The sequence below is a fragment of the Pteropus vampyrus genome, unplaced genomic scaffold, assembly GCF_000151845.1.
Source record: "Pteropus vampyrus isolate Shadow unplaced genomic scaffold, Pvam_2.0 Scaffold78, whole genome shotgun sequence".
NCBI classification, from domain to species: Eukaryota; Metazoa; Chordata; class Mammalia; order Chiroptera; family Pteropodidae; genus Pteropus; species Pteropus vampyrus.
Window position 1 is genome coordinate 1,660,773 of NW_011888859.1, and position 13,407 is coordinate 1,674,179.

The 13,407-nt window shown below is 41.0% G+C and overlaps 1 protein-coding gene across 1 annotated transcript in view; it reads right to left on the minus strand.

Annotated features, from left to right (window-relative positions):
• LOC111741446 (nesprin-1-like) overlaps positions 1 to 13,407 on the minus strand; it is a 137,943-nt gene that overhangs the window by 11,585 nt on the left and 112,951 nt on the right. The window contains exons 42-49 of the mRNA XM_023532163.1: positions 12,394 to 12,727; positions 10,641 to 10,709; positions 8,801 to 8,943; positions 7,024 to 7,150; positions 6,238 to 6,449; positions 3,581 to 3,781; positions 2,149 to 2,277; positions 616 to 828 (exon numbers count right to left, since the gene is read on the minus strand). Of these exons, the coding sequence (XP_023387931.1) occupies positions 616 to 828; positions 2,149 to 2,277; positions 3,581 to 3,781; positions 6,238 to 6,449; positions 7,024 to 7,150; positions 8,801 to 8,943; positions 10,641 to 10,709; positions 12,394 to 12,727 (1,428 nt within the window). The remainder of the gene's footprint in view (positions 1 to 615; positions 829 to 2,148; positions 2,278 to 3,580; positions 3,782 to 6,237; positions 6,450 to 7,023; positions 7,151 to 8,800; positions 8,944 to 10,640; positions 10,710 to 12,393; positions 12,728 to 13,407) is intronic.

Genomic DNA, 13,407 nt, shown 5'->3' on the forward strand with positions numbered 1-13,407 from the left:
TCCAGCACTGCTGGTACTTGGAGTAGATTGTTCTTTCACATTCTTATAGGAGGGCGAAGTGTTTGTGCGTTCATAAAGGGATTTCACAACAGAACGAAGTTTTACCAAGCATCTCTGTACCTGCAAATGCATTTCTCAAAGCCAACACTACTACCGTGATGCAGTAGGTTTAAGAAAAATAATAAAAAAAATAAATAAATGAGCAGAGGACATTTTCTATGGATTAATTGCTGTTTATATCGGGAGAATTCAACCTTCTAGTGTCTGAATATGAAAGTCATATGTAACGATTGGTTGTGATCTACCATAGCTATGATACTGAAAACATGTGACTTCTTAAAGAAACAGGGTAAAATAAAATGTCACAATAGTGGCGGTAATAAGGTCACCATTAATAATTACAGAAGGTCTTTTGGGTGTAAGAGAATCAAAAATGATGTCCTATTAAAAAAGTTTGAGTCACTTTTTTGAGACAGGACTTGTAAGAGCAGCGACTGAGGGTAGAACTCTGTTCTGATAAGTATTACATTCGAAGACTTTCTAAAACGGATAAAGATGATGTTTCTTTGGTATCTTGTAAGAAATGCCACACAGTGATGTCTGTTCAGAGCTTACCTGCTGACTGCTTGAAAGGTCTAATGACTTCTCCAGCTCCTTGATGTGATGACTGACTTCCTTCAAGAGAACTTTGAGCCGATTTCCAATCACATGGACTTTTTCTTTGGCTTCTAAACAGTCTGTGCCTTCAGCATTCACCAACAATTGGCAAGACATGTCTTGTAGCGAGGCCACTTTGAGTTGGGATTCCAATAGCTCACGCTTTATTTGCTATGCACATAATAAGACATGTTTTCCTAAGAATATTTTATAATTGGAGAAAGTATGGGGTGACATAACTTTAACTGAGTGGGAAATTATACTTGAGGATCAGAACGCTGTGCTCACGCAAGGAAGGCTGCACAGCCCATGGCATTTGGGAATTAGGGGCCTGTGTTCTAAACCTGCCTTTGACAGAAAACATTCTACAAGGCCCCTGAACCTTTCTGATCTCAGTTTTCTCATTTGGTAAAATGATGATACTATCTCCTGCCTGGTCCACAGTATTATTGGAAAGTTCAAATTAGTGAATCTATGTGAAAAAATTTAAAATATAAAGTATTATGCAAATGAGACATAAGGTATTCTTTAAAACAGAAAAGTAAAACATTACCATAAATCTAGCAAACCTCACATATGTCTAGGTATACTCTGATATCTGCTCAAGATTTTTAGAAAGATATATGGATGATTTGTCATTCACAGCTTAAAAGTCTGAGGTCAAAAGTCTAGTGAAAATGCAGTCCCACAGCAATTTCCTCTGTTTCTAAGATCTTTGCAGTATTGAATTAAAAGCTACCAATTCTGTTGTTTAGGTGAGTGAGTGTTAAATGTTAAGAAATAACATTTGAATAATACAGAAAGCTACGAAATGCAAATCATTTTCTCCTAATGGAACTCAAATATGCTTCTTTATCTTCTATAAAATCACTTGAGTACACTGTATGCTACACTGTCCAAAGTTCCTTGCATAAGAATCCACTCAGAAATTCTGTAAGCTTCCTTTTGAATTCACTGCTAGAAAAAGTTTCCTGCCCCTTGAGAACAGGTGTTTTCTTTTTGTTCGACAATGAAAATTTAACTCATCACATTTCCTTTTTTGTCTTAACTTTCAGGTTAACGTTAAATTCCGTACACTTAATTCCTCTTAAGAAGTCTTAAAGCTCTCTTTCTATTTTAACGGTTTTAATGTCCTTTTATTACAAACACCTGATACATTTTTGGGACCTAGATATGACCAATACAGTTTAAATCAACAAGTATAATTCACCAAAGACTCATTTTAATAAAAATAAGCTAATTAAGATTAAGCACACCTACAATGTCTACAATAGAGCAATCACTTTAGAACCAGATTCTAAAGCTAGTGGATATCATCTTCTACGGACATGTTTGCTTCACAAAAATTGGAAACTATAGGGAGTAAAGAAAGAGCAAGTTAGAGACGCTAACTCAAAAGGTAAAAAAATATTACCACCTATGTTCTTTTTCTGTAAATGAAATGTGTCGCTGCTCAGAATGCCAGTGGCTGCCAGGGTTCACACGTCTTACCATGAGCTGTTTGTGATGGTCCTGAAGTATCTCTGTGTCGAGATTAGAATCAAAAGGAACAATTTCATTTTTCCTTCTGTCAATGTTCTCCAGCATAAGAAGCAAACTATGACTCATTTCATGAAAATCCTAGTGCAAAAAAAATATAGAGCATAAAATCATCTTGAATTCCATATTTTTCTTTTCCTTACAGCTTAAATTTCCATTCTGAACAATTGCTACCGTTGGCAAAGATAGGTTGGTTTTAAGATTTTATACACAACGTCTCTCTGAGAAAGGCACTGGTGCTGTTGTAATTATCTTAGGTCACATTCTTACCAAAAGCATCAAACTGATTACTTCATGGAAAATTTAGACATAAGGAAAATTGATTCAAAATACAAAATATTAGAGAAATTTCTAGGGCTACTGTATAATTTGGAAGGAAGCAACTCTGTTCCCCTTGCTCCTCCTGTATGTATGCAAATCGTTCCATCTCTTAAGGCCTAAATCCAATCTCATAACCCCTTTATTCATCCATTCATTCATTCATTCATTCATTCATTCATTCATTCAATATATAGTCCTTGAAGATCTCCTATGCAGAAGGCACCGTTCTAGGAGTGGGTGCAGAGCTGAAACAACAGCTTGCGAATCTGATCTCAAGGAATGATTATTCTTGGGGCCCATATAAAATCTAAACTCCTGGCCAGGACCTACAAGGCCCTGCATGGCCTGGTTCCTGATCACCTTCCCAGTCCTTCTTACCACTTCCTGCCTCTCTGACGACTTTCTGATGATCACTTTTGTCCCTTTTTTTGCCCTCAAAGATGGAAAAGTTCCTGTATCTGGGACTTCTCGTTTGCTCTCTCTTTCTTTCACAGAATCATCCTTCCAATATCAGTTCAAAGATCCATAGCCCTTCCCTGACCACCCTCCCGAAGTGGCTTTTCTCCGTTACTCTTATCCTCAACATCTTGGTTAACCATTTAATTGCATTCTTATTGTCTGTCTTCCCCAACAGAAGTAGAGGCTGTGCTGTATCTTGACTGCTTAGGGAAGTATCTGTCAGACAGTGTCTACTTATCAATTGCGGTATGAATAAATAAATAAATATTTGTAACGTTCACTTTGATGTTCAAGAAATGTCTTCTTATGTGCTTAGTAAATACCTGTTGAATGAATGAATGAAATAAATAAATGAGTCAAAGAAAGAATGTTGGGGCTGAGATAAACTTATGGAAATAATCTCTTGTTAGCTGGATAGAAGATGGGGTCTAGAACTTGTACATGATCTAGTAAAATGAAAATTGGGGCACAAAGTTATTTCACTCAAATATTGACGTTGAGGAGTAACTGCATCCCTCTAGTGACCCTGATAAATCAAATCACAGACTCATCTACACCGGAAATGTCTCACACTGTAACATGGCCTACCCAAGTTCCTACAAACCTGACACTGCATCAGTGCATCCTGGAGCAGCCCCCGCCAGTCCTCCAGCAATGAGCACACCCTGTCCCAGCGTGCGTTCATCTGGGACAAGCGATCCTGCAGATCCCGGCTCTCCTCACCACCGGTCTGGGTGAACTCGGAGCTGCACAGGTTGATGGAGAGGATGATGGCTTTGCGATGGTCCACGGCTTTCTGGAGCTCCTGAAAAGAGGAAGGAGGACAAACAAGGAAGACGACAATAAAAACATTAAAAAATATTCTAAGACCTTTGGAAATGCTTCACCCAAAAAATAAAATCCATTAATTAAAATTGGCCTTAACAAGACAGCTAGGTTAGACACAGTGGATCTGTATCACTAAGAATCATTCTGTAGTTAAAAGCTATGGATGAGAGGTACTCTTGACAACATAAATAAGTCTTAGTAAAATATGGTGTAGAGTGAATGAGTCAGAAGCAGAATGATATGTGCAACATAATAGCATTTATGTCATTTAAAATACATGTGCACACACAAAAATCTACCTTTTTCATGAAAGCATGTTAACAAAGAACATTCATTAAACATTTCAGAATGGTTGCCATGGGTTAGAGGAATGAGGATTAAAAAACAGTGAGGGAAAAAAGATAAATACACAAAATTAAGAGAATTTTGCAGGAAGTAACTACGACCCTGCGCAATGTACTAAGGAGTATGATTAACTCAACCCCCAGCAGGGGAGTTCAACACAACAAACAAAACAACACAAAACCTGGCTCCAATAGTTCTGCACAGCAGGAAATACACTTTTCCTAGTATAAGAATCCCATTTCACTTGACCACTGGTACTCAAAGGTCTGTGCATAAGAATGGAATGAGAAGCTTGATGAGAAAGCAGATTCCCAGGCCCTGGCCTCCAGCTGTTCTGACTCCATAGGTACAGGTGGTGGCCCACAGGCTGAGGACACTGCATGTCATAGGCTACCTTCTTGTAAAGGTAAAGTGTATGCAATGGAAATTTCATCAGCTAACCAATTTAGTTTAACTTCTCTGTCTGCCTGTCTGTCTGTCTGTCTCTCTCTCTCACACACACATACACACACACAAAAAAATAGGAAACTGACTTTTTACTTTGTACATTTCCCAAAAATCTAGAACTAAATTCCGAGAACTTGAGCCCATGCTTCTATATTAATAATTGAATAGCTAGGTACCATTTGAACATCCCCTGATCAAATTAGGGCGAGTGAGCCTGCAAATCACATCTACCCGGGCTACATTTTCTTATAATTTCTCACCATTTCTGTGATGTTGTCAACTTGTCTTAATTTTTCATTTTTCAATACATTCCTAATATGCTGTCATGTAGATTCAGCCGCAGAGACAGTATAAGATCAGGAGATATTGTGGAGAGATACTTGGTTATTCCACAGATTTATCCCCAGAAAACAGATGGGGTTATTGGGAAGGGGTACAGAAGAAGATGACTTTTCTCGTCACACAGGCCGACTGCCACTTCTTACTTCTCCACCCTGATCTCACTTTAGGTCTCAAACTCCGGCCAACATTTGCTTCATCCCCTTTTAAGAAAATCTAGTTTTAATGCAACACTGCCTTATATTTTCCCAAAGAGGAATTAACGTAATGTAAGTATTCTAGAGAGAGATGCATTTTTAAGTCCAGATAATGTAAATTGCCATCTCCCATCTGACGCTTCATCCTGAAATCGATGGGGCTGGTGCAGAGGCTTCTCTATAAGAAGTCTGAGCATCTGTGGGGAAGGCTCATTTCTCTGTTTGAAAATTTAAAACAACGAGCATCAAAGCAAGCCACCAAAACATCATCCCCAAATAAATAGCATCGAGTGAAACCAGAGAGACACAAAAGCAGCACACTTCATCCTTAAACCTGGAGAGCCTGGCTATAGCTTCACTAGGAAGAGCACGTCTTAATGTTCTCCAAACAAAAAGAAAGAAGCAAAAGAGCTATTAAAAAGAAACTGTGCTCTCTACAGTATGTTTACAAAAGTCTCTACATACTAATGCAGTTCAATAGCTGGGCTAAGGAGGATTTCTAAGATCCAGAGATGGAGTAAAAGGAAGTAATCTTATGTACCGTACCCACACAGGCAAATGTCTGGTGTTTTACCACACTGATTCCATAGTTGTTTCATCTTATTCATTACTGAAAATGGCTACTGCCAATACAATAATCTATATCAGAAGTTCTGCAGAATGTCAAATGCTTTCATTAGCTTTCCACAAACTCGCAAGATAAAAGTTTTAGAGAGGATTCCTGCCCAGCTCTAGATACAGATTTGTGAGAATGTGATCATATCTCTATTTCTCTTAAAAGAGGTTAAATAGGCCCCGGATGTACCTGGATGGTTCACGAAATTTTAACTGGTTATTTTTTAAATACCAGTCCATTAAATTGCACGTGATTATTTCCATGGCGGTTAGTGCTCCAACGTGGCCCAGCTTTCTGCCCTTCTAAACCTTCTCTATAAACACTCTGACTGGGGATGGCTGAGGGAAAGGAGAGCATATGTGTTCCATTCTGTCGAAAATGTCTCTGCCGCCGTGTCACAGAGCAGCTAGAGCTAGTGGTTTCATCTGATCAGCCATTCCACGTGGCAGCTCGCTGTCTGGCTGCCTCGGGAAAGGCGAGGACCGCTACCTTGAGCTTTTTTATTTGCAGCTCGATGGACGGGATGTCAGTGCTGAGTGCCAGGCGCTGTAGCTGTTCCAGTTCCTCCTCCGTGTCCCCGAGCCAGGTCCAGATGTTGTTGAGGTCGGAGTTGAACTGCTGCCACTTCTGGAGGTTCTGTTTCATTCTCAGCTCCTTGCTCAGGGCCTGAGCCTGTATGAGCTCCCATCGGTCAATCACACCTGGCGAGACATGACATGCGTAGAATAGGAAGGCATATTTCTCCATATATGATGTTTAGGAAATGCTTTAAACATACATGGGTGGCTAACTTTAAATGGCAACAGAAAGAAAAATAATTCCGCTGGGCATTTCGGTTGTCAGCTGCACATAACAACATCACATGGCTATGTTTTTCCTATCTGTAATTTTAATGATAATGGAGTAAAAAAAAATAGCTATATAAGGTTTAACACTGTAAAGAGCTTTATGGAACAATAAGCAGTAGCACGCATGAGGATAACATCCAATTCTTGGTTTCTTCCTACAATAAATATAAGTCTGAGAGCATACGTGTACGATGCCTGACTAGTGATGCTGGAGACGGTGCAGTAAAATATATGAGACAAGGAAAAACACCACTGTGATGCCTTCTGCCTCCCTCTTCTGCATAGGAGAGTCACTGGACCATGGAAAAAAAGTACTTAAGACCGAACGGTGAAGAGTGAGGTAAACAGCAGGGGGCAACTCAGGTGTAAGAAAGTGTTTCAGAATCTTCCGTTTCACTCTGTCTTGAATTGAGCCCTTGTCACTCACCAGCTGTTTGGGTTTCCGTGCTATTCAGGTTAACAAAGCCGGGAAAATTCTCTTCTTCCTCCTTCAGTTTGTGCTCCAGCCTCTTCACTGAGTCGATACTGCCGCTGCATTCAGCCAGCAGTTTCATCTGTGTAGACACAGAAAACAGGCCCCTGTCACAAAATTCTCACATCCTCACAAGTGCAAGAGCTTCTGGGGAACATATCTTTGTAGTTCCTCAAAAAGGACAGTGGCTTTATCTTCTTTGCGCTACTCTGCTAAAAAAAAGAAGGTCAGGTTCAAAACCATACTTCTTAAATATGTGACACCTTCATATATACCTAAAGCAATGCCTTGAAGACATACTTTGCATATGTGGTTTTGCATGGGAAGCCCTCAAAATTTCTTTTAAGTTTATGAATCAACAGGCTTGAACTTAAAACTCAGAACTCTCAGCTGCATTACAGTATATAATTTTTGTCAAGTCACTCCCTCTTTCTTAAACTGAAATGTGGGAACGACAACATTAGCACAGATGTCAAAGAAGTTTTTTTTTACATTAAATAATTAAAATACTTAAAAGCATAAAGGAATATTAAAGCCAGCTGTCAGATGAAAAAATTTAAGCACTGTTCGATAGGCATTAAGGAAATAAGTTCTAATATCAAAAGAGAAACTTCCAATTCTATGTTTCATATCATGCACAGTATTCAAAGATTAAAAGAACAACTCGTTTCAAGGCACTCCTGCTATTCTGACCAAAACTTTATCTTTCAATGATTTTAACAAATCACCTTGCTAGTAAGTGATTTTAATTACTTTTGATTGAGATTGAGTATAACCTCAGTGACGTCGGCATGCCATCAGAAAACTGTGTTATATTTTGAAAAAAGAGGTTTCATAATAATTGAAGTCAGTATAATAGGCCCGATTGGACAGGAATTAAACTCAAGATTGGGCTCCTTCTGTAACCGTGAGCTCACGGACACTGGCGTGTGTACGGGAACGGTTCTCCTTCCTGGTTTCAGGAAGCAGTAGGTATGAGTTGTCATTAGACTTAGAAAAATTAAGTTTTCTTTTCTTCTACCAGGCAGTCTTTCGGGTGTGAAAAGAAGATACGAGGCATGGAAGGGATTTCCAAATTCTCTTGCTTAAATATGTGTAAGAGAAAAGGTAGTTCTCTGAGAAAAATTATTTGGTCGGTAGCTTGAGCAGGGCAAATAAAGTCATTATGTATTTTACTAAGAACTTCAAAAAAAAAAAAGAAAAGAAATGGTAATGTACACAATCTTTTGCCATCTTTTCCACAAATCCCTCTTGTTAGAATTGTTTTGTGCAGAATGAGTATACTAAAAACAGAGGATAAAAGCATTCCCAAAGCCATCCAGTGAATCGATAAACACAGGAAAAGAACTACAAAAAATTCTGTATTAGTAACTTATTAGCTAAAATCTGCTGCTCCAAGGATAACCATGGTCCAAAAATTATTAGCCCAATTTGGAAAAATGCCTAATCACTTTCGGGAATGAAAGGCTTTTGTTTTCAGTTAAACCGATCTCACTAAGTTCTCTGTTTAGAGGCTGATCATTATAGCAGGTTCGTGGGCCTGAGCATGGTCCAGTTTGATTCAAAGGTAAGCTGCTAACAGGGCTATGTGTTACACACCCACACCCATGAGTTCAAGGGCAGCTGGTATTTGGAGAGCTCATGAAGCCCTCATGCCCCAGACAAATCGCTCTTTGTTACACGACTGTGATTCCCAGGTACTTGTCCAGATCGTGATGGTCAGGATACTCACGTAGCCTCTGTAGCTGGCGTCCAGCTCTGGTCCTGTAGGAGTTTTGCTGCGGATGATGTTTTCAGTTTGCTGCATCTGAAAGCGGCTGTCATCCAGGGCCTTGTCCAGTTGTCGGATCTTTGACTCTAAGGAGCTGGGATCCCCTGCAGTGTCAACCATAAGAATTTTTACAAGCTTGGCAAGCTTGACATTCAAGAAGTTTACTTATTTCAGTTAAAGCTGTATAGAAATGGCATGTGTGTGAGTGATTATAAAGCAAGTTCGGATTTAACATGCTCGTGGGTTAGAAGTTTAAATGACCAGAGCAATGAACGTGTTTGACTAAGAGTCCTAGCCGACTGGATATCGCAGTGGGTTCTAGCAGCCTGTGTGTCTGTTCCCTCTCGCAGCTGATCCCCCGAAAGCCTGGGAGTTGTGAGCCGTGGAAGGCCTTTCCGAGAACATAAGGTGGTGCCTTCTGCTCTCCAGTAACTAAAAGGAGATTATTTCTTATGCTCCCTCTGCAGTCACTTATCAAGTAGAAAAAGATACACTCTCTCATTTTTCTTCTGCATCTTAGAAGACAGTGCCACTGAAGTGCCAGGTGGCTGTGTCATTCACTTAAAGCATGACTTCGAGTTAGACAAGAAAAGACTAGCTTAGGATAGATATGTACAGAAACACCAAACTAGCAACAACTTGCTTTTGTTTAAAATCTGAAACGAAACCAGGAGAAAGCTAAGATGTTAGCATTTCAATCTAGGCATGCTCTTACTTACAGCCTAGAACTCCTGGCTCATTTTCCCTTCAGAGATGTAATCTTTTAGTGAAATTCTTATTATTTGTGTGTATGTGTATTGAAGTCTTTTGAACTGAACAAGAACATTGATCATCAGAGTGAAGCTAGCACAGGGTGAAAGCAGAACAAATATTAGTAAGCTTTATGAATTTTCTTTTTTGAAGGAAGGTCTTCTACATACACCTGGAAGAGGTCTCTCACTGAGAATCACTCAGATAGTCATCATTTCATTAATGCTAATGCGCAACCTGTTCTTTCGTTTTTCTACAAAACTTAAGTGTTAAATAATAACCCTGCAATTCAATATCACACCATTCTATTCAAACGCTACTCTCTCCACCCTCCTCCATATAGCTGACCTTGAATTACATACGGTTGGTCCAGTGCAACATTAAGCAAAATTGGTTTCATTTTTTTCCCTTCAATTCTTATTCCAAGAATCATTCTGTCCTTAAAGGAAAATCTAAGTCTTAAGATACTGTGGCATATATTTTTCATTTCAAATTATTTCATGGGGTAAGACATTAAATAAAATTACATATGTTTTTAGAGCTGAACATCTGATCTGGTCTCACTCCTTATCTGATGTGACCACTGAGACCAGGAGGATGAGCAACAGGCTCGAGGGTACACATGCAGGCTGGTGGGTTTGGACAGGGACCCCAGCACTTGACTCCCCAGCCACAGGGAAGAGAGTGACCCATCAGAGTCATGCAGTCAGTGCTGCTACAGTCAAGTAGGGCGTAGGAAGCAAATGCTGAAAACTAGCATTTCCACCTCCTATTTTTTGCAGTTAATGGATATCACAGCTCTATACTTAATGAGACTGATTACCATTGAACGGGTTGAGAAGTTATTTCATTGCACTTGATTACTGAAATCTTATTCTTGGTGTTGATCAACCCCTCCAATTTCTTTCCCCCTAGCACAGCAGTAAGAGAGGAAGGTTCTGCCTTAACATGCTTGTGCCACAGAGCTGTGAGAGTGGTACAGGAGATGTGCTAAGAGGGGAGGCTTGTTACAGGTGAGAAAGGGAGGCTCGCTTCGGCTTTTAGTGCCTACCAGAGGCATTTCTGATGGCACGCTCTGTGAGTTTTACATAGGCCTCGGGATTTCCGGGGATGATTACATCTGCAAAAAGAGCACAGTCTAAGTTGACAGATAAGTTCTGCAGATACTGATTCCCTTGTGGCAGGAAAACAACTTTCCTAGGGGAAAAGAGGAAGTGAGCCATTGTAGACGGACAGCTCTGAGCATACGGAGAAGTTGCACATGCAAACCGAAGGTTTCCTGAGCGAATCGTAATAGGGGCTCGCACTGGTTGACGGTGTTTTATGAGCCAGGTGCTGTTTTAAGCACTCATTTATCCTCACAGGAAAGCTACAGGGTGCATGGGAGGGTTATTCCCATTTTATCGATAAGAAAGCTGAAGTCCAGAAAAATTATGTATCCAAGTTTCAACAGCTGGTCAGTGGCAAAACTGGGGTCTCAATCCAGACAGTCAGATGCTAGGGCAGCATTGGACCAGGCCGCTAGAAATAACGTGAGCCACGTGTGTGACTTTAAAGATTCTAGCAGCCACATGAAAAATAAAAAATGATGAAAATACTTTTAATACTTCACTTTACTAAACTGATATATCCAAATCACAACATGTAATCAACATGAATATGATTAATCCTTTACATTCTTTTTTTATGTCTTTGAAATTTACATATTCGTGTAAGTGCATTTGATGCAGCAAATCTCAATTTGCACAGTCACATTCCAGTGCTTGACAGTCACAATGCAGCCACAATTCAACAGTGCTACTTTAGGTGCCAAATGCCTAAGTATGACGCTATACCGTAAAGACAAAATAGAAATGAGAGAAGTCACATCTTTCACCAAGATGCCTGTCAGAATACTGCCTCAACCCCAGTTCTATCCATCGTCAGTTGTGGAGGGGACTCGTGGTGATTTCTTACATCCTTTCCATTCTCTACATTTAGAATGCTGCTTCCTGAGTCCAGGCCACCATCTTATCTGTCCTGGATTATAAAACATTTCCATTTGGACTTTTTTCCTCCCAAAGCACTCCCCTCCATATAGTATCAAGACAGGTGTTTTGAAAATATGCCTCTGATCACATCACCTCCCTCCCCGGACCCCTGCTGCGGCTGCCCATGACCTTCAGGATAAAAGCCAAACTCCTTCACACGTAAACAGGTGGCTATATGACCAGGCTGCCTTTCCACTTCCTCTGCCCCACTCACTCCATGCTTCCCAACCTACAGCCTTGTCGTTCTGGACAAATTTCAGGTGACCGGAAATGCTGTGGCCAGCTGGGATGGGTGCCCTCTCCTTTCCTTCTCTGAATGTTGCTGCATCGGCCTGACTGGGTCCCACTCACCCTTCAGGCCTCAGCTCAAGAGTCCCTCCCTGAAGCCCTCTGTCAAAGCTCCAGTGAGCCGTCCCTCGGCTGGCCTTCTGTACCGCCATGTGCCCATGGCTGTCCTAGCGCCACACAGGTCTTACCCATTGTCTCTGTCCACCTAGAGGGTAAACTCTTTGAGAAGGAAAGGAACTGTGTATCTCCAGTACTTAGCAAAGCGCTCGTCACCTAATAAGAACCTAAGTCTAAGTGGGACAAACCCATGGCCACACCAAATTTTGTATTTGATGATCACACAAATATCTGGTTGTTCTCTTATGAGCGATTTTCCGTAATGGGAGAGGAACGAAGACGACTCTGCTGAGCTCACACGTTTCCCGTACAATATCCATTCCCTTTTATTTTCCTTCGAGCTGCCATACAGGAAGAGCTCTTTCCTACCTGATAAGCCAACAGCTCCCCTGGGGTAGAAATCTTTGTCTTCCTGGCCCTCTTCATCCTCAGAGGGCAGAGTTCTGGACACGGCAGACTCCAGGTCACGACTGAGGTCATAGTCATGGTCCCACTCCAGGGGGATGGAGTCCACACTGGCAGGGGTGTCTCGTCCTGACCGCTCGCTCCGAAGGGGCTGGGCAAGTGAGAGGGAGGGGTTGGAGGAAGGCTGGGGGGAAAGCACACTGTCCGCAGAGGTGTCATGCCAGTGGAGGTCCGAGAGAGCTGCAGAGTCATCCAGCTCCAGCTCCCGGTCAGAGAGGTCGTGCTCATCATCTGGGAGCTAGAAATGCAGTCAAGCCAACTCCGTTACCGCAGCGATCAGGTGATCCCCTTACCACCGCTCGCTCTGCTTCCCACCGCATCTCACTGTGAAGCTCATCCTACCTCAATGGGGGTCATTTTAAACTCCCGTCATCAAATCAAGAAGAACCCTCTGACCACTTTTAAAAATGTCTTATAAATTGATCTACCAAAGCCTCAGTTTTATCACTGGTAAAATGGAAATAATATTAAAACCTGCTTCAAAGAATTGGGGTAAGATTAGAGAAGCTAATATAAATTAAGGCAACTTAGTACTGTGACTGCCATCCGACAGGCACACAATGGCACAAAAGGCAATCGCCAATATACCTTAGCCTGTCCTTTTTAAACTTATATCCCAGAGACAAAATATATTTGATCATAGAAGGTTCCAAATGTTCTAATAATAACATCTCTACAATGAGATTTGATTATGGCAGCAATGAGAGAAACGGAAGAGAAAGAAAATTCAACCAAACCTCATCAATTGAGCAACTATTCACATTGCTCAGGTTTCCTCTAGAAGCTTCTCTCTCCTATAGGGGATAAGTGCCAAACACTCTTCTAAGTTCTCTCTCTCTCTCTCATTAAACCAGTTTTACAGCTGAGGAAACTGAGGCAGAAGACATAAAGTAACCTGCCCTAGGTTATGTAGCCAAC